The sequence below is a fragment of the Falco punctatus genome (assembly GCF_963210335.1).
Source record: "Falco punctatus genome assembly, chromosome: 6".
NCBI classification, from domain to species: domain Eukaryota; kingdom Metazoa; phylum Chordata; class Aves; order Falconiformes; family Falconidae; genus Falco; species Falco punctatus.
The window spans coordinates 40,160,707-40,184,858 of NC_137585.1; the positions used below are offsets into that span (position 1 = coordinate 40,160,707).

At 37.2% G+C, this 24,152-nt stretch overlaps 1 protein-coding gene and 1 long non-coding RNA gene across 2 annotated transcripts in view; one reads left to right on the top strand and one right to left on the bottom strand.

Annotated features, from left to right (window-relative positions):
• The window catches only part of LOC308066250, a 600,281-nt gene that overhangs the window by 403,400 nt on the left and 172,729 nt on the right, over positions 1–24,152 (bottom strand). The gene's annotated exons all lie outside the window — the stretch shown is intronic.
• TMTC2 (transmembrane O-mannosyltransferase targeting cadherins 2) overlaps positions 1–24,152 on the top strand; it is a 375,978-nt gene that overhangs the window by 181,120 nt on the left and 170,706 nt on the right. The window contains exon 5 of the mRNA XM_080393255.1: positions 467–1,037. Coding sequence (XP_080249381.1) covers positions 467–1,037 — 571 coding nt within the window. The remainder of the gene's footprint in view (positions 1–466; positions 1,038–24,152) is intronic.

Consider the following 24,152-nt stretch of genomic DNA (forward strand, 5'->3'; position numbering starts at 1 on the left):
CATCCATGTCAGTGAGATTCATTCCAACATCTAAATTAAAATTTCAGTATAAAAGGCCGGTTGGGGTTTTAGTTCTGAATTACTGGAGGATCTGTTGTTTCAACAATAATATTTGTCAGTTTTTCATATTTCTTTTCCATTTTAATTAAAACTCATCAAATCTTAACCGATTATTCTTGGGTTAGACTCTGAAGAATGTCACTGAAGGGTGTTTTAATTTAATGGAAGCAACGTAACATCTGTTTCTAATGTTTTAAAAGCCAATTTATATGGAAATTTTGCTTTAGTGGGAAGTCAATAGATACGTAGCTTTCTAATATCACATGTAAAAATTCAAAACTTGAATTAAAGCAGCACCAAAGCAATGCCATTCTTTTTTGTGGTAGCAATATGATTGCATTTTGACAGCCTTTCATTTGTACCCTTTTCCATCTGTTGAAATGAGGTTTTTATTTGTCTTTTGTAGTCGAGCTATCAAGACAAACCAGGACCTTCTGCCTGAGACGCCGTGGACCCATATCTTCTACAATGACTTTTGGGGGACACTGCTTACTCACAGTGGGAGCCACAAGTCCTACAGACCTCTCTGCACGCTCTCCTTCCGCATTAACCATGCCGTTGGAGGGATGGACCCATGGGGCTACCACCTTGTCAATGTCCTGTTACATGCTGCAGTCACAGGCCTTTTCACAAACTTCTCCAGGATCCTGTTTGGGGATGGGTACTGGACCTTGATAGCAGGCCTCCTGTTTGCATCTCACCCGATCCACACAGAAGCCGTAGCAGGGATTGTAGGGAGGGCAGACATCGGAGCTTGCCTCTTCTTTCTGCTTTCCCTGATGTGTTACATGAAGCACTGCTCTACCAGAGGTTCCTCACTGAGTACTTGGGGCTGGATCTTGGGAGCAGGGCTGTGTGCAGGATGCAGCATGCTGTGGAAGGAGCAAGGAGTGACTGTTCTGGCCATTTCAGCGGTGTATGACATCTTTGTATTTCATCGACTGAAAATGCATCAGATCATTCCTGCTTTATATAAGGTGAGTCGTCTTTCTTGTAAGCTATTTGTTCATAAGGCACCAATCACTGTTAAACAGCTGCTAAATGAGTTTAAGTACACAATAATTCTTAGTAGTTTAGTCAACTCCCCAAAACAAGCACAGTTGTCTAATGCTGAAAGAACATTTAAAGCAGTTTAGTATGGGGGTTTTGCATTTTGTTTAAACAATGTGTTGTTATCCATTGCCATTACTTGACGCTGGGGATGTATTTTTTTCAATTACTTTCCTTGCTTCCAGCAGTGCTCTCCTTAGATTCTGTTTACTGTCTAGCACTGGATTGCTGGCTGCATTTTGCAAAGAATTCATTCATGCTCTTATCCTCTTGTATCTTGCAAAGTCAGCTTAGTTTGGTTGGGCGTGCAAGTGTGGCAGCTGATATCATCTACAGGCTCCCTGAGGCAAAAATAGAGCTCTTATTGGTCTAGTTTTAGAGATGCATAGGAATAGGGTGCATGCCTTTGGCAGGTATTTTTTCTCCCCCCTGGTAGGAACTGACTCTAATGTATTATTGCCTTAACAAAATAAATATTTATTATTTTTTAACTTCTTGCCCAAGAACAAACACATAAAATAAGCAAACAAACATGCTGACCAAAACCCCTTAACCTCCCTCTCCCAAAACTACATGTATTTTAGTGGTACCCAGAAACGCCAGCCAAAATCAAGACTCATTTAAATCAGTTGCTGTACAAATGAGTAAGCTAAGTATTTCTAATTTTATTTTCAGTGAAATGGATTTCTTTCAGAAAACTACTGACTTAACAAAAGGAGTGTGTTTCATAGGGACATGTTATATCACATTTTTCAGTGAGACATAACCAAAATAAAGCAATAATACAAAATACAGTTGTGCAATCTATCTCAAACACCGTGATTTTAAAATTTTGATTTCTCACTCACATGAATTGAGAAAAAAAATGTAGATTTTGGTAAAGCAATAATTTCTGCTTGTACACTACAGATGTATAGAATATACAAGGAAAACAGTAAGAGTAAAACAAAAATTAAGTGGTTTCTGATAGTGTCCTCTTAAACTGCTGTGACATGTTGGCTTAGTTATGGTGTTTTCTGACAAAACTGGAAAGGAAAGAATAATTTCTTGTGTGTGTATATATTATGTATATTGAAGTATGTAAGACCTCTGTTGTCAGTAGCCAAATATTGTATGTTACATTTTGCACCTAACATTAAGCAGAAGCAAACAGTAAGCTAATTAAGTTTGGGTGTTTGTTTTTTTTTTTTTTAAGTGCATCTGTACCAGCAAGGTTTGTTCTGAAAGATATAGGATGAGATTCTGTAAAGTGCTTCAAGCAGTTTGGTTCATAATTCAAGTACTATGCTACAGAATTAAACAGTGGTAAAAACATTTATCTGGCACATATGAAATTCTGAAGACCTTGTGCATGACTTCACACAAATCTAAACTGTGTTCTGCACAGCCTCTCCTCATTGCAGCCTCTAATGATGAAGATGCAGTCATGGAGCTAGGAATTTTTTTGTTGCAGAACACTCCTTGCTCAAAACCAAAACATTTGCAAACATTTGTGATGAACTTTTAATGGGGAAAACATTTTTCTCCCCGCCCCCCCCCCTTTTTTTTTTTCCTCCTTTTGTGCTTCAGGGCCAGGGTGAAGTTGTTCCAGAAGAGACCTAAGTGACACAGGTGAAGTCTGAGCTTCCACATCCTAGAAGGCCTGTCTTCCTAGATGGGACGCCTGGCTTGTGCATGGTTTTTCACCCAGCACTGGACTTCTCTTGGACGGCAAACTCTTGTCAAAGCCTCAATATTTTTTCCCCATCTGTAACAATAGAAATAATAATTCTGTGCTTTGTAGATTACAGATCTTCATGGAGATTGGATTTTAGCTGGAGGGAATTTTATGGGGAGAGACCACAGTAAACAAAACATGAGCATTTTTATTAATCTGCCGGAAATGCATTTCCTAATTCACTAACTTACAAGGCTACCTTTTTCCCTTGGTCAGCACTGCTGTCCAAGTTTTTCTTCAATACTAGGGATGCCTCTGTTCATTCATTTACAGTGATGAGGAACTCAGCTGGAAGCTTCAGTTACAAACTATTTTAAGTAAGGCTTCTTTCTTACTGAAGTTTTTGAAAAATCATTCACAAATTACATAATGTTTTGTAAGAATGTATCATTCTATAGGGCTTGAGATGCCAGGAAATATCTTCATTGGCCTAGCTTGTTATGAGAAGTGTTTCTTTTTGAGTGGCTTGTCTGTATACTCCTTTGTAGTCCAACTTTGCATAGCCTCTACCTTTAGCATTGCAGTTTCCTGCTCCTAAGCATGGGAAGTAACACTGTGAAATACAAACCTTTTGTAAGGATAATCACTGTAATTACAAAATAAGTAAAGATAGGTGTGTTACAGAGAAACAAAGATAGCACCTTTAAAAGCAAATTAAAGCAAATGCTTCAGTCTTCTGGAGAGCTTTACACTGTATGATAGAAATGTTCTAGGGCAATAAAACCACTGCAATTTACTAAAAGAGAAACTGAAAATAATTATTCTAGTGCATTGCCGCCTTTTTCAGTCGGTATTTCTGAAGCACTTTCTTTGAGTTTTACCCTTTCACTTAAAACACTGTTTAGAGAGTGTTCAGGATAGTGAGACTGTCACTGGCCTGCTCCATCCAAAGACTGCAGATTCATTTTGGAGAATGCTATTTAGCTGATATCAATGGAGAATTTGAGAATGGCCAATGCACATGGAGTTGAGAAATCTGGATTTTGACTGTAGCATGTCTGACCAATGTTTGACAACTCCTGACGATGAAGGCATGTTAGATGCTGTCCTGTCCTGCTGATTTGAAATTACATTTTAGATGTATTTTCAAAGAATTGCAAGATTATTATGGTGTAAGATTGCCATTTTAAATTGATAACCTGGCTCTTCAGAAATCATTAATAAGAACAGAGCTAAGTTTTCTTACTAAAAACTTTGATTTTTGGTTCTGTATGTTTATACATGGAATGATAAAGATAGGTGAGGTTTTTTGTTCTGCTTTTCATATGCTTTGTTTTTAAAATAAACAAAGTAACCCCCCAAAGTATGTAGCCAACAGATTCATTTTTGCATTATACAGAATTAAAGCACAGACTCCATTAAGAAAGCTTTCAGGTCTGCATTTCTCTGGGATCATTTGGGTGTTGCCTTTTTTTTGCTGCTGCTTTGGCCTTAAATGAAATACATCCTTATTAAGAACTGACAAATTAGTTTTTCCTAGAACAATCAGTAAAATCTCCTTAAGCAAACAATCAATTTTTGGATTACTATTTTTTTAAATATTGTTGCCTACACTTTTTCTTGCTTGAAAAGGCATTTCTGCATTGCAAATTGCACGAGACCAAAGTAGCCATCTACAGATGCGTTAGCTAATTGGCTTGTGCATTTAAAAAACTGGAGTATGGTTTAAACCAAAACAAAAAAACTCCCACCAAACTTCTTCTCATGAAAGAACTCCCTATTAGAATGTCTGGGTAATTAGAAATAATTGTGTCCATTTACCTGTTCAGGAATTTCTCCTTTGTGTTTTCCCAGTGTAAATACTGGGAGAGGGCATCTGCAGTAGAAAGGGGGGAAAAAAGACATTGAAAGGGGCAGTTTAGGAAAATGTTATGGTCTTCTGTATTGTGTTGGAGGGGAAAAGTGTAGAATGGTGTCAAGGAAGAAAGGAAAATCATTTTAAGAAGTGGTTAGCTCAAATCTATACTAAATAGGTAAGCAATAATGATATGAAACGGAATGCTTTGTAATGGACTGGTAGAAAGGAGCTATACCTTTCAGGCTACCTACCTTAAGCTAAATGCTGTCCAGCTGAGCTGACACAACTGTTTCCTGGGCTGTGCTGCAAACTAGAACTGAGAGGAAATGCAGGTTAAAAATACCCCTTAACCACCATCACTACCCCCAGTATTCCAGATATATCTTTAGGAGTTATTTTAAACCTGAATCAAATCAGTTATATCTACTCTTCATCATTGCCCTACAAACAGCTGTACTGGCAAACACTGAGAGGAAAGCAGAGGTGCAGCAGCAGAAACAAGGAATGGAGAGCAAGGGGTTTGGGGGAGTGGGTGGTTAAGGACCTAGGCTGGCTTTCTCCCAGACTATATGGCTTTTGGCTTCTGTAACCTTTTTCAGAATATACACGGGGGAAACAGAGATACAATTAATTGTTTAAAGAACAGTAAAACCACTGACCTTCTTCGGGATGGTCACTGCAGGATGAGCTGGTAAAAGCAGCTTTAAAAATGCTCCAGGAGATGGCATTGGAGTGACAACCCTGTTTTTTTCCCATTTTCTTTGGTCTGAGTGTCCAATAAATACAAAATGGTGGCTACTGCACAAGGCCAGTAGCTGTTTACTGGGCTCATGCCTTTTATCATGTGAGTCCCAGTTTTCAGATCAAGTACATGATATTGTCCCAGTGCAATTTGAGTGGACTGGCAGGACTTCTGAACAAGGCAGCTGCAGAGCAGGACCACCAGCAGAGCAGATGAGTATTACCCCTTATTTAGAAGCTATTCTTAATGCACTTTAAAATTGTACATCGTAGCTACTTATTAAACTGTCCAGTTCTTTTCCCTGTCATCTGCATATTGGTTATTCAGTAGAACTTGGCTGCTGATTTTTTTTCTTTTGCCAAGACTTTTTATTCCCATCAGCCTGTGATGCGCTCTCTCTGGCTGGTGAAGTTGTCAGTCTGGACCCCATTTCATTTGTTTAGCTCTATTTTATTCTGTCTGACTGGCTGACAAGAATGTATTCGCTGTCTTGTCAGGACTTTTTGATGGAAGTGTACTTATTGTGGTCATAAATGAGTTGTCTGAAATAAGGAGGAATTAAAAAAAAAAAAAAGTGGGTGCTCTACTGGGGCAAAGCATTCCTTATGGAAGAAAGTTTGGCTTTTGTTTGATTTTTTTTCAGCATTTTACACCTTGAATCATTTCCAGTGTAAGTTGCATAGCAGGTATGCAGATTGATTGAGTTGTCATGTATCAGGTATCAGATGATTGTACCTGTCAGCAGCTAGACTTGTGCAAGTTAAACCACCAAAAGTGTAGGGGTGGGAGGGGGGGAACCTGAATACTGGAGAGAGCTGTGATTAAGTTTGTAGTTACAGAAAATACGCAAATGCAGAGGCCTAATTCTTTTGTACTTGCAATCTCCTGCTTGAGAGCAGAACCGTTAATCAACATTGCCGTACATAGTCTTCTGTCCAATTAGTAGTACAAAGCGAATATGAACCCTACTGTGCTGCCTTTTTTCCTTTTTTCCTCTTTTTTTCTTTTTTCTTTTTTTCTTTTTTTTTATAGTGGTAATGGAGCTGGAGAACACTAGAAGTTAAAAAGATGGGGCAAATACATTTAAAGCTCATTTTTAATATAATGGTAATGATAAAATATTTATTGCTCTGTGATTTTTGTATACAAACTCCTTTACATCTGGTTTAGTTATTTCTGTATGTTCTACTAATATTCAGCTGCTACAGTATGGTAACATTTTACCAGATCAACATATTGTTAGTACAGGGGGTTTGTTATACTAAAATAAGGAAACCTCTCTTTTCCCATCACTGATTTGATTAAAATCTCCCTCCGGGAGGTCTGTCTCACATATGGAATTAGGTATTGGTATCAATAGCTTAACATGAACCACAAATTGGATTTCAGGATGCATTATCTAACCCTCCGTGCTATTAAACAGTATTGGTTTTATAAAAAGTGATTTTATTGGAGGCCTATATTTTACTTAAGGTAATGATGTAAACCTGGGGCCTCCATGGATGACATGGTCAACCACCAAACCAAGTTTTATAAAACACTGCTTTCTTTTATGGTCTTGGATCAGCCTTAGTTGTGGGTAATATATATGATTCCTGCTGGGTATTAGGTAAAGCTACTGATTTTTAGGAACGCTCTTAACTTGAAATAAGCCACTTTCTACATTCTTTACTCTTTGAAGTCAACTACTTCTAGAACTGTCGTGCTTTGGAAAGCAATTTTAAAATAAAATGGTGCTCTTGATTTAAATGTACAGTTTTATTCTTCTCATCTAAAGGAGTTCTAAAGCCTTAGCAATGCAGTAGTCAGTCTTGCTGTTTTTTTACTCCTTCCGCATCTACAAGTTATGCCATTTTGCAGTAGTGTTTTATCACTATTTAAAAATCTAGCTTCATAGTTTATTTTCTGCTCATTTTCTACAATCTGAGGAGTTCTGTTACGCTTGAATTTACCCAGAGGGCTGCATATTTTGGCAGGTCTGATCAGTAAGCTGTTATTTTGTAAGCTGTTTCTCTCAAACACTTGTGTGGGTATGGTCCAGCCCTTAGTCCAGTGTCTTTGTAATGCAGTGTTTAGACTTAGGGCAGTAGCTGCTCCCTCACAGGACAGACTTCATCCTCGAAGTCAGATATTTAGTAAACATACTCTTCCTTGAGACTACTTTTGTTCCAATTAAAAGTAATCAATAACCTACATCTTGAAAACATGACATGCCTCTTGCAGGTTCATTTTGCCTAACAAAAGCTGCATATTCAAATGCACTAAGCTGTTAAATGTTGTATTTGTGGGCCAGGTAACCTTTAGCATTTCAAGAGCTGTGGAAAAGATTGGGAGCTCTGTTGCCGGCTGGGGCCCTGTTTCTTCCCTGGCTGTGATCTCTCATTATGTGATGGTCAGCTGGGGGTTAATTTTCCTAGCAGCTTTAAGCCTGTACAAAGTTGTGGAAATGCTGAGACAAATGTGCCTGCACATACATTGCTCATGTTTGTGGATGAGCCAGTCTGGTGCTTTTCTCTTCACTCTGCTGGATGGCAGCAGCATGAGGCCTGTATGGTCGAGACCGTTGCTCCCCCTCCCTTCAACAGATATTTTATAGACAAAAGAAGCTTTTTGCAATTTACTTCTTTCTTGACAATTTCAAGTAGCTAATACTGCTGTTTCCTGTAGTACCCACAGCTCCTTGCTGCTTTTCCTTTTGATCCTGAAATAAGAAAAGCAAGATTGGCTGCTGCTATCTTTCTTCTCAGAGATGGTGATCTCCTGCAGATCCCTGTGGTGCCAGTGGAGTGGCACTGAACTGAACATCAATATGTATAAATAGCTGTTGTTTCATGAAAATATTTTTGTGGGGTGATTTGAACCACTGAAATGGATCACATAGGACAGAAATAGAGCATCCAAAGGCAAATTTTGTAATTTCTTTTTTTTTAAAATGAGGAATCAGAAGCTAGCTTGCTGAAGTCACTGGCTTAAAGTGGATTATATTTTAATAGTAAATTGGAATTGCTACTAAAATCTGCATTACTTTATTCTGCCCACTTGAAGTCTACAGTGGTATCTTGGAGCATATAGTTGAGAACACCTCTCTGGAAAGGTGGAGAAGGCATATGATTACTTAGTAAATAAGTAAGTGAAGAAAAAGAGAAGGCTTTTCTTATTTGCAGAGTCTGTGAAGACATGAAGTACCTTCAGTTTATACAAGAGATGTTAGTTTGCTAGAGAAAATTTGTCACTGTCTTCAGACGCATAAGTTTGATACTGCATGATAGCATGCAAAATATGCAGAGCTCTTCCATTCTCCCCCTGGGCTTAAAAGGGATCTTTTTTGAGGCACAGGATGGAAAAGAGCTTTGCATGGCTGGTGTTAGCACTTATTTTTTGTTCTGAGGTTATATGCCAATTAATAACATCAAGTGTAACTTCTTCATTGTGCTGTTTAATTACAGGGCATTGGTGGGCTTGCTATGTTCCAGTTTGCAAAACCTTTGCAAATAATATCAATCTGACAATGGTAACTCACCTAGCTTTTAAGGTTTTAAAAATATTTAACAAATCAAGTGAAAGCACCAGACTTACCATAGTGTGTAACAACTGTGTTTCAGAACATTAGGAATATTTACAGGTGGTGTTTTTTTCTTCATCTTAGTGATTACTTTAGCTCCCTAATTGAAGAAGCTTTATAAAAGTGTTTTTCTAACAACTGGCAATTTTCCTGTTTAAAATATCAGTATTAAAGAAGAGTTAAATTTCATGCTTTTTGGTAGGGATGGTCAAACATTAAACATTTTATGCTGAGATAAGGGGACTTGGGTACCTGTGAAATTTGAGGGATAAGAAAATACATGCAGCTTTTATCCATTTTCAATTATCTGTTTGTTTATGAGCTAGAAAGCCTTTCCCCTCTAGCTCTGCTTCTCCCATGAGTCAGTTGTTTGAATACTGGCCACAAAATGGGAAAACCAACATACAGTGTTAAAGCTAAGCAGTGCCTTCAAGAGTTAATGTCTCCTGGTGTAATTGGTTTCGTGTTTCCTGTAGATTTGCTGTAGAAGTTAGCCTTTCTGCTTAAACCTGTTTTGGTGTCTTGGTTAAAATGCATGCATTCATGATTGTATTCATCAAGTATGTGTTCCTTGTATTTGTTAAATGCCGTACAGAAAGTTTATACCTGTGCTTTGTGCACAAGTGTTCACTCATGAGTACTTTACATTAGCCTCCTAATGTCATGGGTAGGCACCTAAATGTCCTGAGTTGTTGAAGTGCTGAATGCTTGCAGCTCCTGGTGAGTTTTACTGAATGAACCTGTTGCACTTGGTTGATCACAGCTAAATAGCAAGCTAGACTCTGCTCCCAGGAGTCAGGGCACACAATAATAGTGTCAGAAGAGAAAAACCTGTATGTCCCCAGTCAGAATCAAATACATTAAGGAGCAGGTGCGGCTTGTGGATGCTGTGAGTTCTGACTCCTAGCAGTGTGTTGCAGCACCTTTGGGAAAGGTAACACTGCTGAGAGTGTTTGAAGATCAGGCTCCTGATTTTTTGAGCATCTTCACTGCAGTCACCTAAGTTTCAGAACTGTAGTGCTCAGAAAGCATTGCCTGAGTCTGTTTGATAGAACTGTATTCTCAAAGACAGTTGTCTTTCTAGAGTCCTACTCAAGAGCGAGCCATTCCTGGTACACGAGCATGAGCTCTGGTTCCAGACCTGGGAGATTATATTTTGAAGGAGCGGGAACATATGCAAACCCTGAGCTGCGAGGGAGACTTTTTTCTCTTTTTGAATTTCCTTGTTTATGCTCGTTTTAATTTACATCCTAATGATTTAATGTTTATATGCATGATTTTTCCAAGCTATAGTGATTCTGAACACTAACCTATGTAGACAGTTGTAATATTAAAAAGGGGGAAAATACAAGTGTGTGAGATTTACAGTGGAAACAGCCAGTTGTGATAGAAGGCAGCAAACATTTCCTAGCATATTTACTGGAGGAACTGAACGATGTTTGTACATATGTCTGTACTTCTTTTTCCGGTGCAGTGCAGATTAGGTATGGTGAGGGAAGGAACCCAGGCTTGCACTTCTGCAGCTGACTTTATGGGGCAGTTGTTAGGAGGTAAATTTCTAGCCTCACTAATGTTGAATGTCTCTTAGAAAAGAGTCCCTTGATGCTGTGGATAGTCCACATTGGGAGCAGGGGGAACACAAAATATTTCTTGTTCCTGAGTTTCTAGGAAACTAATTGAAAGTGCATATGAGGAAATGATGTTAAAATTATCCAGAAGCTTTTGAGGGGAGAATTTGTGTACCTGGCTCCTAAGGTACCTTTTTACGATCAGAATGATAAGACTTTCAGACACACACACAGAGGTTACTTCTAAGGCTGTAGATTTGATTAAGTTGTGCAAAAGTCGGAGCTTCTATGATATTTAATCATCAAAATCTTGTTTTTCTGCTTGACAATAAAATATGGAAATAAATTCCCATAGCAATGAAGTCTTTAAAGTGAGTATAGGGGCATATTGAGTTAATAAAGGCAATGAGGGAGCTGGGGAAAAGAGAGGGTAGAATTGTATTGAGTCTCTGTAAATTCTTTCTCTCCCAGAAAACAGGGCTTTGGGGGTTATGGATAAATTTTTTGCATGTTTTAGTCTGCACATTTTAAAAGTATCCTGGGCAGCTTGTACTGCTGTAGAGCACAATGAAGCTTGCATCAACAGCGGTGTTTATTTAGTTGGGATTGTGAGATTACAGTTTATTTTTTAAATATATGTTTATTGTAGTTCTATCTCTTACTTGGAGACTTGTCCTGAAAAGACATTATTAGAAGTGGCAAAACTCCACCACAAAATAGCTCTCATGAGTGTTAAGGTAGAAGCAATGCCAATTTTTTAAACTTTAGTTCTTGCCTCTTTGGACTACTTCATATACAGCATTTTTGGCTTCTTGTAATTTGAAATCTGTGGAAAGTCAGCATTAGCAATTTTGCAGGGTGAATTTTTTATTTTTTTTTAAATCATTACATATTTTTATCTCTCCTCTGACCTGAGCTGTTAAACAAGACCTTGACTTATTTTGTGAAATTCTGCTTGAGAATATGGATTAAAAATATACCTAGTTCCATGATTCTGCAATCCTGTTTATTTACAAAGAGTCCCAAATATAATTTCTTCCAGAACAAAAAGTATCAAACTATATATCTTTATCCCAGTTCTAAATCCCTTTCAGCTAGTGTTGTGGAGCTCCCTCTTGCATCTTATTCAGGGAGAGGTGACTGGCATAATACATATTTTTACCTTGCTTCCTTTGCACCTTCTTTGATCTCTTACTAAGTCAACATACCTATGTGGAAACCAAACCAACCAACCCAACCAACCAAACAAGCTAAACACTCCCCCTCAACAGAAACAAACAAAACCACCCAAACAAAAAAACCTGCCCAAACAAAACCAAAATCAAAAAATCCCTGTCAAAAAAACCCCACCACCCAAAACCCCAAAAAACAAACAAAAAAACCCAAAACAAAAAACAAACAAACCCACCCACAATCCACCCTGCCCTTCTCTTCATGCATCTATGTTCTGTCAGTGATATCTCTCCTTGGAAGAGGAATTCAATTGATTATTTCAATCAACTTCTGTAAAAGATCTTAGTGGTAAGAAATGCTTATCTCAAGGTAAACCTCTACTTTACTTACGCAGTTAGGGGTAATGGTATAATGTGAAAGTATCCAAGCTAGCTAATTTAAGAGACCTTGTTACGCACTGCAAAAATGGGTCAAAAGGCAAGGTAAGTAGACGGGTTCCTTAGCTGCCTGATACTAGATTGGTATTAGTGCACAAAGTTTGAAGGTGGCCACGCAGATACATACCTACTGTTTATTTGACCTGAGTATTTATGAGCTCTTTATCAGGACACTCAGTAGTCAAAATAAGTTAGTGTTGTCATCATCTCAGGCCTTCCACAATCAGAAGGAAGTGTTAATAATTGAGAGAATAAACATTAACTCTGGAAAGTTTTCATTTGCTTTCTGCTTTGCAAATCTGTAGAGTAAATCTTTTCAGGATTTAATCTGTAATCCAAGAAGTTTGAAAAAAGGGAAGAAAAATTCCTTACATGATGAGAATTGTGCTTCTTACTTGATGTTAGGGTACTCTATGACAAAACTGAGCTGGCTGCAGTTGTCAGATTACTCTAAACAGTCCCACTTTTTACCTGCAGTTACACTTTACGTATTATATGTAATGCAAGTTAAAAAAAAACAAAACAAAACAAAAAACCCAACAAAACAAAAAAACCCCACACAACAGAAAACAATGCTGCACAATTAATCTCTGTTCATATTTTAATTATTGTTTTAGTAGTCTGTGTTGATGTATTTTGAAGATGTATAGTTTGTAACCACAACTGTAAAAAACCATGCCTCTTTCACATCTATCAGTTTTCAGTCTGTAAGATTGTTTTCACTCCATCATAGACCATGATATATATGGTACTATATTAGCTCTGTATCCTTGCAAATACGTTTCTACCTTGGCACTGCCCTGCTCATGATTTGGTGTGTTGTCAGCAGTCTGTGATTGCACAGTAGTAAAACGGTTGATGTGTCCTTGTGCTCTCTGGTTGGTCTCCAAGGCTCTGCTGTACCCAGATGGCTCCTCTGTGCTCTGATAATCTGATAATAACCTCTGCCATCATCAGGTGAAATAATGAAGATGCAGGTGTCAGTGCGGCTCTTCACTAACTTCTGCCTTATTCATATCTGCAAATCTACATCCAGTAAGGAAGTGATATATTCATGTAACAGCTACATGGAATAGATCTCTCTTTCAGTTATACTCTGGTTTCCTACTAGAAATAAATTTAGTCTGAAATGGTACCCTTATTCTGAAGCAGCAGTGATTTAGTAGGTTTATTAATGAAGACAGTGGTCTTTGACATAGTCCTTAACGTGCAGTGTTTTTAGCTTCAGGTCTATACCAATCCTGATTTAAGTACTTCCCCCCACCCCACCCCTGTATTTGAATGAAAGAATTGCAGTGCCTGCTGAAGTTCAACTTTATGGGTTAGCTGCCTAAAGTGTAAGGAAGAAAGGGAGAAATCAGTAATGGTGACATAACCTGAAGAACTGATTGAAAAGCTAAGTGTTGATATAGAAGCCAAAATCTGGGAATCTATGCAAGCTAACTATTCTTATATTAATCAGGAGAGCTGATCTTATCAGCAGAGGGTACAGCACCTGTCCTTTTATCCTTATTGTAGGCAGTTGATGTTTTCTTATAGGTTTTTGGTGGACTAATGGAAAGTGAAATCTTATAAAGTCTTATTTGATATGTGACCTTGCATTCTATCATACTTGGTGGTTAGCAACCAACATACTGCCTCGCTGGGGTAATAAATTCATGTTTTAATATGGTTATTTGTTTTACTTGTAGTGTAGCGGACAGCTTTAAACCCTCAGGACGAGTTTTTTAAGCCTGTCTGTCAGATGGTCAGCTTTGCTGTTTCTTTCTCTGGGCTTGCTTACAGTAATTTGATTAAATGTTACATTACTGTGATACACAAACAATTTGAAATACTCAAGGTTTGCTTTAAAAAAAGGTATTTAAAATACCCCCAAACATACATGTCTAAAAACTCACTGCAGACTTAACCTTTTTGTGAGTTCCAAAACCATGCTGCTCGGCATCAGCAGACTTCTTCAAAGCGCTGTCAACATAGAGATGCAGCAAAATGGCTTAGAAATTTTCTTACTAAAAATCTTAGAGTGGCTTTTTTAAAATAATGTGTTGGCATCTTGAATCATAATATAGCTTAAGTTTTTATTGAATCCTTCCAGGAAGCTAAATTTCCAGTGCAATAAAGGAAGTAAGTAAATTGTTTTCAGTCTTCTTCCCCTGGTTGATGATGTCAGGGGCTGTGGAAATCTAAGGACATCGTGTTGCCTATACATAGTTTTTTCATAATCTGCTATTCTACCATTAGCTGGCAGGTACAGCCAATTGTGAATTACATAGGCTGCTTGCAGAAACATAGACTCCTCATGAAAGCTTAATTAAATTTAAATGTTCAGTTAAAACTACCACAACTTCAGCAGTTCTGCACTTGAATGTCATATCCTTTATTCTATGTGATGTTCTTAGGAGTGAAAGCCACATATTTTTAGCATGGGACTGTTGGCTTTTTCTGGGTGCAGTGTCCTGTGAAGACCTTATGGAACCCTGAAGAAGGGCTGCTTGTTCAAATTTTGGTTTTGTGGGGTTTTTTTGTTTTTTTTTTTTTTTTTTTCCTTGAGATATTTGATCATCTCGTAGAAGGTGCCTTTATGATACTCTTAAGCCATCATGGGTGCAACTTGACTTGTATGTAGGAAATAGTAATGTTCTTCCTCACTGTGAAAATAGTTCAAAATCTAGTTCTGATGTAACTAATGCTGAATTTTTTTTTTTGAACAAACTTGTTTGCAAGATCAGGAAATTTCTTAGTTAAGATTTGCTCCACAAATCTTGGTTTGGTCACTATTTGACCATATTTTCTCAGTGTGTAGGCCACAAATGACTGGGCCTGAAGGGGGAATATCTAGAGATACTCCCCCCAGACTGTGAGTCCGATTAAACAAGGTCTAAACTGTCAAGGCATGGGTAAAAAGGTGTTTTGTTTTCTGAAAAGGTAATACATGGTTTTCAAAGTCCATCTGCAACAAAGTTCTCTTGATATATCTCAGGTTACTGGAGAAAAGGCAGGAAAAGTGGAGAGGACTATTTATCATGCAGAAAGAAAATCTTTCATTTGTTGGAAACAGTTGTGTCCTTTTGGATAGTAAAAATTCAACAGTGGGTAATACTGGTAAATTAAGTCCTAAATGTTTACCCACAGCTACTTCAGATAGGAAATGTTAATGCAGCTATGGCTGGCACTGAAGTCTGGTTAATCAATTTCCCCATTAAGCATAGTCTTTAGGACCCCACTGGACACTAAGGACTTGCCATCTGAAATTAACAGCAGCAATGAACTTCAAAGCATTATTGCTTTACTAGAAGACTTTTCTGATATCCAAGTGTGGGGTGATTGTACATATGCCTTAATCTGGGAGTTTAGATTTGTTTTTCAAGGTTTATCCTCATCTACAACAAGTTGTGGTATTTTTTCAAAACATACAAACAATTATTTGGATAAAGATCACATTCAGATGCTTGATGAAGAATTCCTGTTGCTGAATCACAGCTAATTTTTAGCCTATTTGAGCTGCCTATCAAGGGCCTACAGATTTGATATGTTGCAGAAAAGAATACAAGATATTCATGGGGCTGCTTAAATATGAAAGTTGTGGGCAAGTGATTGGAACGACCAGGATCATGAGACATGATTTTGTGCCCAAGTAACTTTTTCTCATAAAGCTAACAAAGGTTTTAATTTTGTTTGCTATTACTTTTGTAAAAGAGAAATAAAAGAGTAAATGAACAGATAAGTCTTTCAAAAGAAACCCAAGGTCAGTGACCACCAGTACGATTTAATGGTTACAAAAGAGGGTGAAGTAAGAGAGACTGTTAGCAATAGCAAAAGAGAATAACTGTGATAATGAGGAGGGGCTGAAATAACCCCAAAACCTGAACAAAAAAACCCTTAATTTATTTAATTTTTTTAATAAAGATTGTAAAGTAAACAAAGATTATTAATATAATGGAATGTAATAAAAGAAATAAGAATTCATAGTGTCATTGAATCTTGAGTTCATAGTTTAAATTACAGCTCAGGCTTTAATGTTTTAGTTTCACACTCAGCAGAAATCATAGTACAGAGAAATGTGTGTGCATTTGTATTTTGATATGCATTCATTTAGGTAGATCATACACTATGCTAGTAATAAAGTTCTGAAGGGATGGTGGTTCATCTTATCTGGAAATTCTGAATTTAAATTGTAAATTACTCACTTAAAAAAATACACGAATTCTTTCCAGCGGTTTCAAAAATCTGTTGTCAGAATTTTGAATCCTGCACTTGATATACTTATTATCCTTCACAGTTTTACTTTAGAAATAATTCATATTGTTTTTGTTAAGGCTATTACCACATGAATGAAAACCTAGGTAGCTGGCAGACAAACCAGAGGGATAAATGACTTTGCCACAAATAACTGGGATGTCCGTACTATACTATGTCTTTGTAAATATTTTGTAAGAGTCCTTAAAATACACTAAGGAAATCTGTAGCAGATTTTGAAATTAAGGGACTGAAGTATACCACAAGTGAGGGGAGGTAACACAAATGACAGCTCTCAAGCTATCTGAGGTAAGCTTTTGAGGTAACGTTAAACGTTTCCAGATGACTGTTCCAGATATCTCTTTTATGTATGTTGCCCATTTATTACAACAGAGGATTTGAAAAGGGTGCTTTTATTTTGTTTTTGGCCTACTAAAGTCAACCCCAGGTGCCTTTTTGCACCTTGCCCATCTGCTGAGATTTTTATGTTAGCAAGTGTTTCTATAATAGGTGCTCTCTTGAGCTCAAGTGTATGTTTGGAACTGGAGGGGGGGACCTAGACTTAACGATCTGAAGTTTCAAAGTGGCTTTAAGAGATTAGAATGCATTTGCTTGTAAGAAATGATAATCTAAAAATAATGATCACTGGTGTTCACTCAGGTAAAAGAAATAATTAACATACCTAAAGTTAGGATACATCTTTGCCCTTCCTATCTTCCACTTATTTCAAAATATTGCTAATTCATTCTGTTAACTATTACTTCAGAAGAGTGCCTTTGGGACTGAATTAGAGAGGCTTTGTAGTCCTGTAATTTAACTATTTAGGAACTACTGCCAAGAATGGATTAGAAAATATGAACATTTGTTTGAAAAAGTAGTACTTAATGCAGTGGATTTGTTTGAAAAAAGGCCAGCTGTGTAAATAAATTGTGGGTGGTGGTATTACAAAAGACAAATCAGTTTTTAGGAGAGAAATAATCTGAAGATAATAATTCTGAAAGAGCATCCTACCATATCTTCAGTTAATTCAACCTGAATGTTTGTGTGTTGTGGTAGGAAAGCAACAATGACTGAAATAGATTCTGTAGACTATGTCATTCTTCTATAATACAAGAACATAATTAATCCCTGTTATATAATGTTTTAATATTTGAAAGCCAGAACTTTACCAGAATTTTCTCCACTTGAGATAATTATGGGTAAGAAAAGTTAGAAACCTGACAAGAACAACAGGAAGTCAGGGGCTAGATGCTTTGATCTTTATTTTTTATTTTAATAAGGGGAGCCCGAAAAGAAAGTATACAAGTTCAACATAGTGATGACTGAGTTGACTGTTAATTTAAAAATAATTGAATAATAAAAATATATTGCATGAAGGATTTTTTTTTGTCCTCCAGCAAAGACTGAGCCTTTCTTATACCAAATTGTAGGAATACTCCTTCAAGTTAGAGATGGAAGCCTATTATATGGTATGAAAAGAGCCAGATTGGAAAAGATTATAAACAGGAGGGAAAAGGTACATAAATTATGGAAGCGGAATGTGTCAGTAATTCACGGTGAATTGTCTGGTATCTTAAAATCGTCTCTTTACCTTCATGCTTTGTCAGAAGAAACATATACTATGAAAATGTAATTCTTAAAAAGAGAGAAGGGAAAACACAAGTTGGCTGTATAAGCTCATTGGCAAGACAGGTCAGCCCAGACTCTGCCATAACCACACAACAGATCGGGCCAAGGCCTGAACAAGGCTTTTTTTTCATCTATGTTTCTGTGAAATAGCCCTCTGCTTTAGAAGAACAATGTCATACACACTGAATCTAGACATAATTCATTTATGCATACCAAGACAGTAAATTTGTCTTAGAATGCTTTCTTTTAGAAAAAAAAAAAAAAAACTCTCATGTAAGCTCTGTGCTGTCCCAAGGACACAACTGTTTATTGTTGTATTAATGTGATCAATAATAACCTAAAGGTGAAAACTTCAGTCTTACATAAATATATAATTTTCAATATTACAGCATGAAAATAAAGTAGCAAAAAATCACTGAGCATAAAAGACTTGCTAATTTTCCATGAATCTGTATCAACCATGTTGAGGAGATACTTTGCCAGTGAGATTGAGTGGTGTGCATGAGAGTGTCTAGGTCTAGTAGAAATCTTTATTATGAAGTAAGAATTGAAAATGCATTTGACCAAACTTACTTTTTGTTGTCAACTATTGTTTAGGTAAGTGTTAAACTGATTAGAAAGCCAAGACATCTGAGTGACAGCAGATAGTATGATTTCATGGTATAAGCAGAAGAGATTTTAGTGTATTTCAAAATTTTATTGTGTGTCTCTGGAAAATACCAACCTCTCAGAAGGTTAGGCTGTCATGTCTCTCCCCTGTCAAGTAAATGGTAATAAAAATATGTGTGTGAAGCACAAGGGGGTCCTCACTTCCTCCACCCATCAAACCTAAAAGGGAAAACACCTTTTCTCCAAATTAGTGAACGTTATGTTACATTTTTACAGAAAGCTAAAGTCCCTTGCCTTCTATTTTATGAACTGCTTTATGTATGATGCCACTTAAAGCCAAACTTGTCAGTCTGAAGGTAACTCACTAATGAAAGTTGATCAGTCAGTATATTTATAATCTTCAGACCCCAGGGTGCTTCTTAATTATTAAGCAAGAATAAAGCTTATTGAGATCCGGATCACTGTGATGGCTTAGGAAAAAGCCATTGGGAACAGATAAGTCTTAAGCTGACAGTTTTTGCATTTAATCCGTAACTGCACAGATGACTGCTAGTAGCACATTCCAGGCATGAACCATGGAAGTACAATCTCATCAGCCCAATGTTGTAGGGGGGACCAAGCTATCTGTCACAACCATGGCATAAGAGGCTGCAGGAACCAAGGGAATGGGCTGGTTTGGCAGCATTGCCCCTTCTGTAGAGGGGCAAGGGGACAACACATTTTGGGGGTTGTTCAGCAACAAAGACCTGATGCCAGGTACTTGGAAGTAGATTGTTGTGAATCAGAGAAGTAGAAATACACTGAAACCCATGCCTGACAGTTACAGGTTATTAGTGCAACTGCTTTTCTTTCTGTGTATGTTCCTTTTCTAATTCTTCAAGTTCTATTTTGTACTCCAGAGGGAATTAAATTTCAGAACTCTTCCTGATAATACATGAACCTCAGCATTTTTGACCATCTTAGCATTAAATTCTCCCCACTCTTTCAACAAAGTAACATTGTTGATGCTTTCCTTGCAGTATCATTCTAAAGTGGCTTCAGCAAGCACATGCTACTTCTAATCTTATTTCTAGAATTTATAACCCAACTATAAAAATTTGCCTACATCAAAATTCAGCACAGAGCATAAACTATGATTCTTTGGAAAGTGTTGAAAAACAGGTTTGGTATTCTTAACATTGTAGGTATAAAATCAGCACGTTTTAGCTGATGCTTTTAGCAAATCAACAGTCTTTAGATGGTGTTGTGCCAGAAATTAGTAGCGGTGTTTTAGTGTAGGCTTGTTTTAAGAGACACACAGCTTATATTACCATGCTTGGTATTTCTGCTCACCTTTCTACTCATTTACTTTAGAGTCCATCAGTCAAGGAGAAGGGAAATTGACAGAGAAAAAATGTTCGCAAAGGTGGAGTCTCATAAGGTTCATTAAAATTGGACTCAGAATAGAGAAGAGACTTCAAGTTGCCCTCAAAGAGAAATACCTCAGTAGCACCTTGTTATATACCAAAAATCCAAGTAGCAGGTACATAATGAGTTCTGAAAAATTGCGTTGTTTCAGGCACAAAGAATCTGGTTGTGGGGTGTGCATTCAGTGGAAAGTAGGCTTCGTTAGTGCTAATGCTTGCAAGCTGATTATATGTAGATGGCTTAAAGTCTTTTTTTGTGTTCTTTCTTTCTCAGTCCTCCAGAAATAGATAAGCTTTTAACTTCTTATAATACTGATATATATTCCTACCCGCTATATTCTATCAGGCAGAAGTAGGAAGGTATTCTGTAGGAACATCTAAATTCAAAACAAAATTTTCTTTCCATCTTCTCATCACTTATGTGGGAGCAGTTCTTATGTAGCACAGTATCAGCAGATATGAAAACCCTTCTCATATTCGGAAACAAATAGTAGAATAGGATTTGTCAGAAGGTGTGTTTTCAGTGTGATTTTATTTATTTATTTATTATAAAGCGACACTGGAAAAGGATTGCTACCAGTCTAGTCCTCTCCATATAGAACTGTGTCCCCTGTGATGCATGTCATGTTATTTTCTCTTGTCATTTTAATTTCCCTTGCTTTTGCAGTGGGGATTCCAAAACAATACTGTGTACAGTTTTTAGGAGAGTCTGGATGGTATGCATGTACAAAAAAGTTCATTTTAATGCAGTATGTAGAGAAATGCTCTTCAATTAGCTGAAAGATTCTCCAGTTTGTGGCCAAAGTAGCTGTTCAAAAAATATTCCTTAGCTTTTCTAAAGGAGTGATACTTTGTTTGACACTGAGTTGCTTAACCATTTGGTTTTGCCTGTCTCTTTAAAAATGTTGTCAAGATGATAATGGCAACTGTTTTTTTTTTACTCTTTTTCTTCCCCTATTCATAATACGTAAGAGATTATATTCTCTGTGGCTACTTGATTAAAGCCCTCAATCCCTTACAGGTTTTCTAAAGCTACTTCAGACCTTTTGAAGAATGTTTATTTCTTATTTTTTAAAAAATAAAATCAGTGGTTGTAGTTGCAGAAAATGATTCTTGAAAATGGTCTGCAACAATTTAAATGCTTTAATATTTACAAATAAAAATATTTCATTTTGTTTTCTTCCTCAGTAGTTACAGAAGGTTTCGTATCACCTGCAAAATGTGACTAGGAAAGGACAATTACTATTCTTGTAACTGGTTATTCAGACATATATCAGAACAAGGAATAAAATATCATCTTACAGGACAATGCCTCAATGTCCAGATTTTGTCCCCAGAAATCTGACAATATTTGGTTTTGGTTTTTTGCTATTAGTTAGTATTCTCTCCTAAAGGAGTTCCTATGTGCTATGTCTACCAACATGTATTAAGTTCCTGGTGTGGCAAGACAAGGAGGAGCTTAAGTATCTTGGGGACTGGCAGGCTCTACCATTGAGCCAGTATTACCACAGACAAGTTCATTATTCTAAATTCTTTTTCTATGGATTAAGAATAATAGTATTAGACGGTTCCCTTTATTTCCATGTGCAACTGTCCTCTAAAAAGCTTAATTTTTACAGGTTGGTTTGCTATAACTTTAATGATCTATTTTTGTAAGTAGTGCACTTAGCTCAGAAGATTTCAAATGAGAAGTATAAAGGAATAATGGGATTGTCTGTAAATTATATTTGTTGTAAATTCTTCCTCTTCGAAAGACACACTCTATTTGTGGTTTCAGGTTTTAACTGTGAATGGGATCCTTTTATAAAGTTTCTAAGAGACCAGCAATTTTGGAAGATAATCTCTTTTGTCTGTGAGATTCTTTCACTGAGAAACCTTCCAAATAAGTCTTGATCAGAACAAAGATGTATGGAATATAGTCTTAAAATTTTGAAGATTAATTTGTGTCAAGAAAATGCCTGGTGTTAGAAGATTTTTCAGAATATGATCATTTTGTCTAGTGGTAAAATTGCAGTTCTTCAATTTGTAATTTTACATCCTGAATTGAACTCCATTAGTAGAGATATTCAGTAACTTTTCTTATCTACCTTAGGAGGAATGCCAGTTAAGTGGTGGATCTTCCCCTTAAGATCTAATCTTATCAGACTCTAATCAGTTCTGCAAAGTTGTATGATCTACAATGGCTGTGAACTTGGCAGTATAAAGATTTGAAATACCTTAGTCTTTAGAGAAAGGTGATTACAGTTCTTATAGTTTATGGAGGAGATAATCTATGCTGTTAAAGTGGCAAGTTTCTTCATTCGTGCTTTGTCTGCTGCACTGGCTACTGTAGCAGTATGAAAACCTGCTCTATCTCAGTATTGCTCAGTCATGCCCTTCACTGCAAGTTCAACGGTTCACTGCAGCTAAGTTAGTTAGGTGCAATGGACATCTTCTCTTAGAGGTGGACATTTCCCACCTGTATAGGCTTCCTTGCTGGCCTGCACATTTGTGGCCTCACGTGGCTCTTGTTTGCCTTTTATGCCAGATATGCAATCCGTTAGGAAGGTGCGCTGAATGCTTCACACTTACTTAAAAAACTTCCATAAAATAGCATGACTGTTGGCCTCCTGGGACAAGGCTAAAAATCTGAGGAGGTACCCAAAGCAAAGGCCAGATTCCACAGGTTTGACGGGCTCCTCCCCTGCTGCTTCCCTCCTCCTGCTCTCTGTATGAGTGCTACACCTGATAAAGCACCACCCAGCATTTCTCAGCAGGGTCATGAGTGCTGAAAGCCCATTAGTAGATGATTGACAGCTTGATGGAAGTGCCTCAGCTGAACCACAATGGCCAAACCAGGCAAAATTCCCACTAGATGTATTTATCTAGGCATTAATACAATTAGACTAGTCCATTGAACAAGTTGTCTGTATGAGTGTCAGCATTGGCAGTGCAATTAACACAAATTGATGATTTGCAATCATTGTGGAAAAATTGTGTGAGGGCAGGAGATCACTTTCTAAATTTCTGAAAATTATTTGTTAATAATTTTTAGGCTTTTGTACAATACCTTGTTTAGCCTATATAAAGTGCTTTTTACATGATGTAGAAACAAACACGTATACCATTGCTTTAAGTTACTCGTGATTGATAGCAGACTGTTAGGATCAATTTTTGGAAGGTAGCAACTTCTTGTACAAGCTATTTCTGGTAGCCCCATGGCTGTACAAAGTAGCATCCAAGACTGACATGAGAAGGTAAGAAAAACTAAGCTAATTCCTAACATAGGCTTTACATTCCCAGAGATGTATATATAACTTTTTTCAGGCTCATATTCCTATTTGAACTTTGCTTCCAGGATAAAGCACTGTATAAGTTGCCTTTGAACATTGCTTCATGACCAAGCAGAATGTCCACATCTCTGTCTTGGTATAAAGGTGGACCCACTGCTGTCCCAGAGGTCTTGGCCTGTATCAACAGCTTACATGGAGAAGAGAGATGCTGCCTTACAAAGTAGAACTCTTGTAGACATTCAGTAACTTTCAATGTTTATGGATCAAACACACATTAACTGTACACATTTTGCTCTTCATGTTCACTGTCCAGTTTCTTCTAGATGCAGTGGAGGAATGTGGGGGGGAATTTGAAATCAGTTATATGTGTGGGTGAATTATTTAGACTGCTCTGGTTTTCCAGTTGCTCATATTCTCCAGTATCTGCTTTTTTTATGGGTGACACTGTTGAAAAGACATGTGATTATGGCTGTGAAAACAGCAGTTAGGCATATTCAGTAATACTTTTTATTTATCTGTCTGTTTACAGTTCAGACACAAACCAGTGAAGGCTTAGGGGAAGTTTTTGACTTCAGATAACATAAAGACGATTAGCCAACCAAAAATATCTCAAAGTAGCTTCCTTCATTCTTCATTTGTTTATCCACCCCAAAAAAATAAGCTTGGATTTCTCAAAGCTGTTTTAACTATCTTTAGACTCTACTAGAAACTTTCAGGCTTATCCCTAAGTAGTTAATGAAACAATGAAGGTAGCTAATTCACAAAAGGAGATCAGTTTGTGTAAGCTGGTGGTTATTGTCAGCTGGAAAGCATCACAATTGTCTGAAGAACAGTTGATGTATTCAGCCAAGTAAATTTATCATTGTAATGTTAAAAGGGGGGGGGGGGGGGAG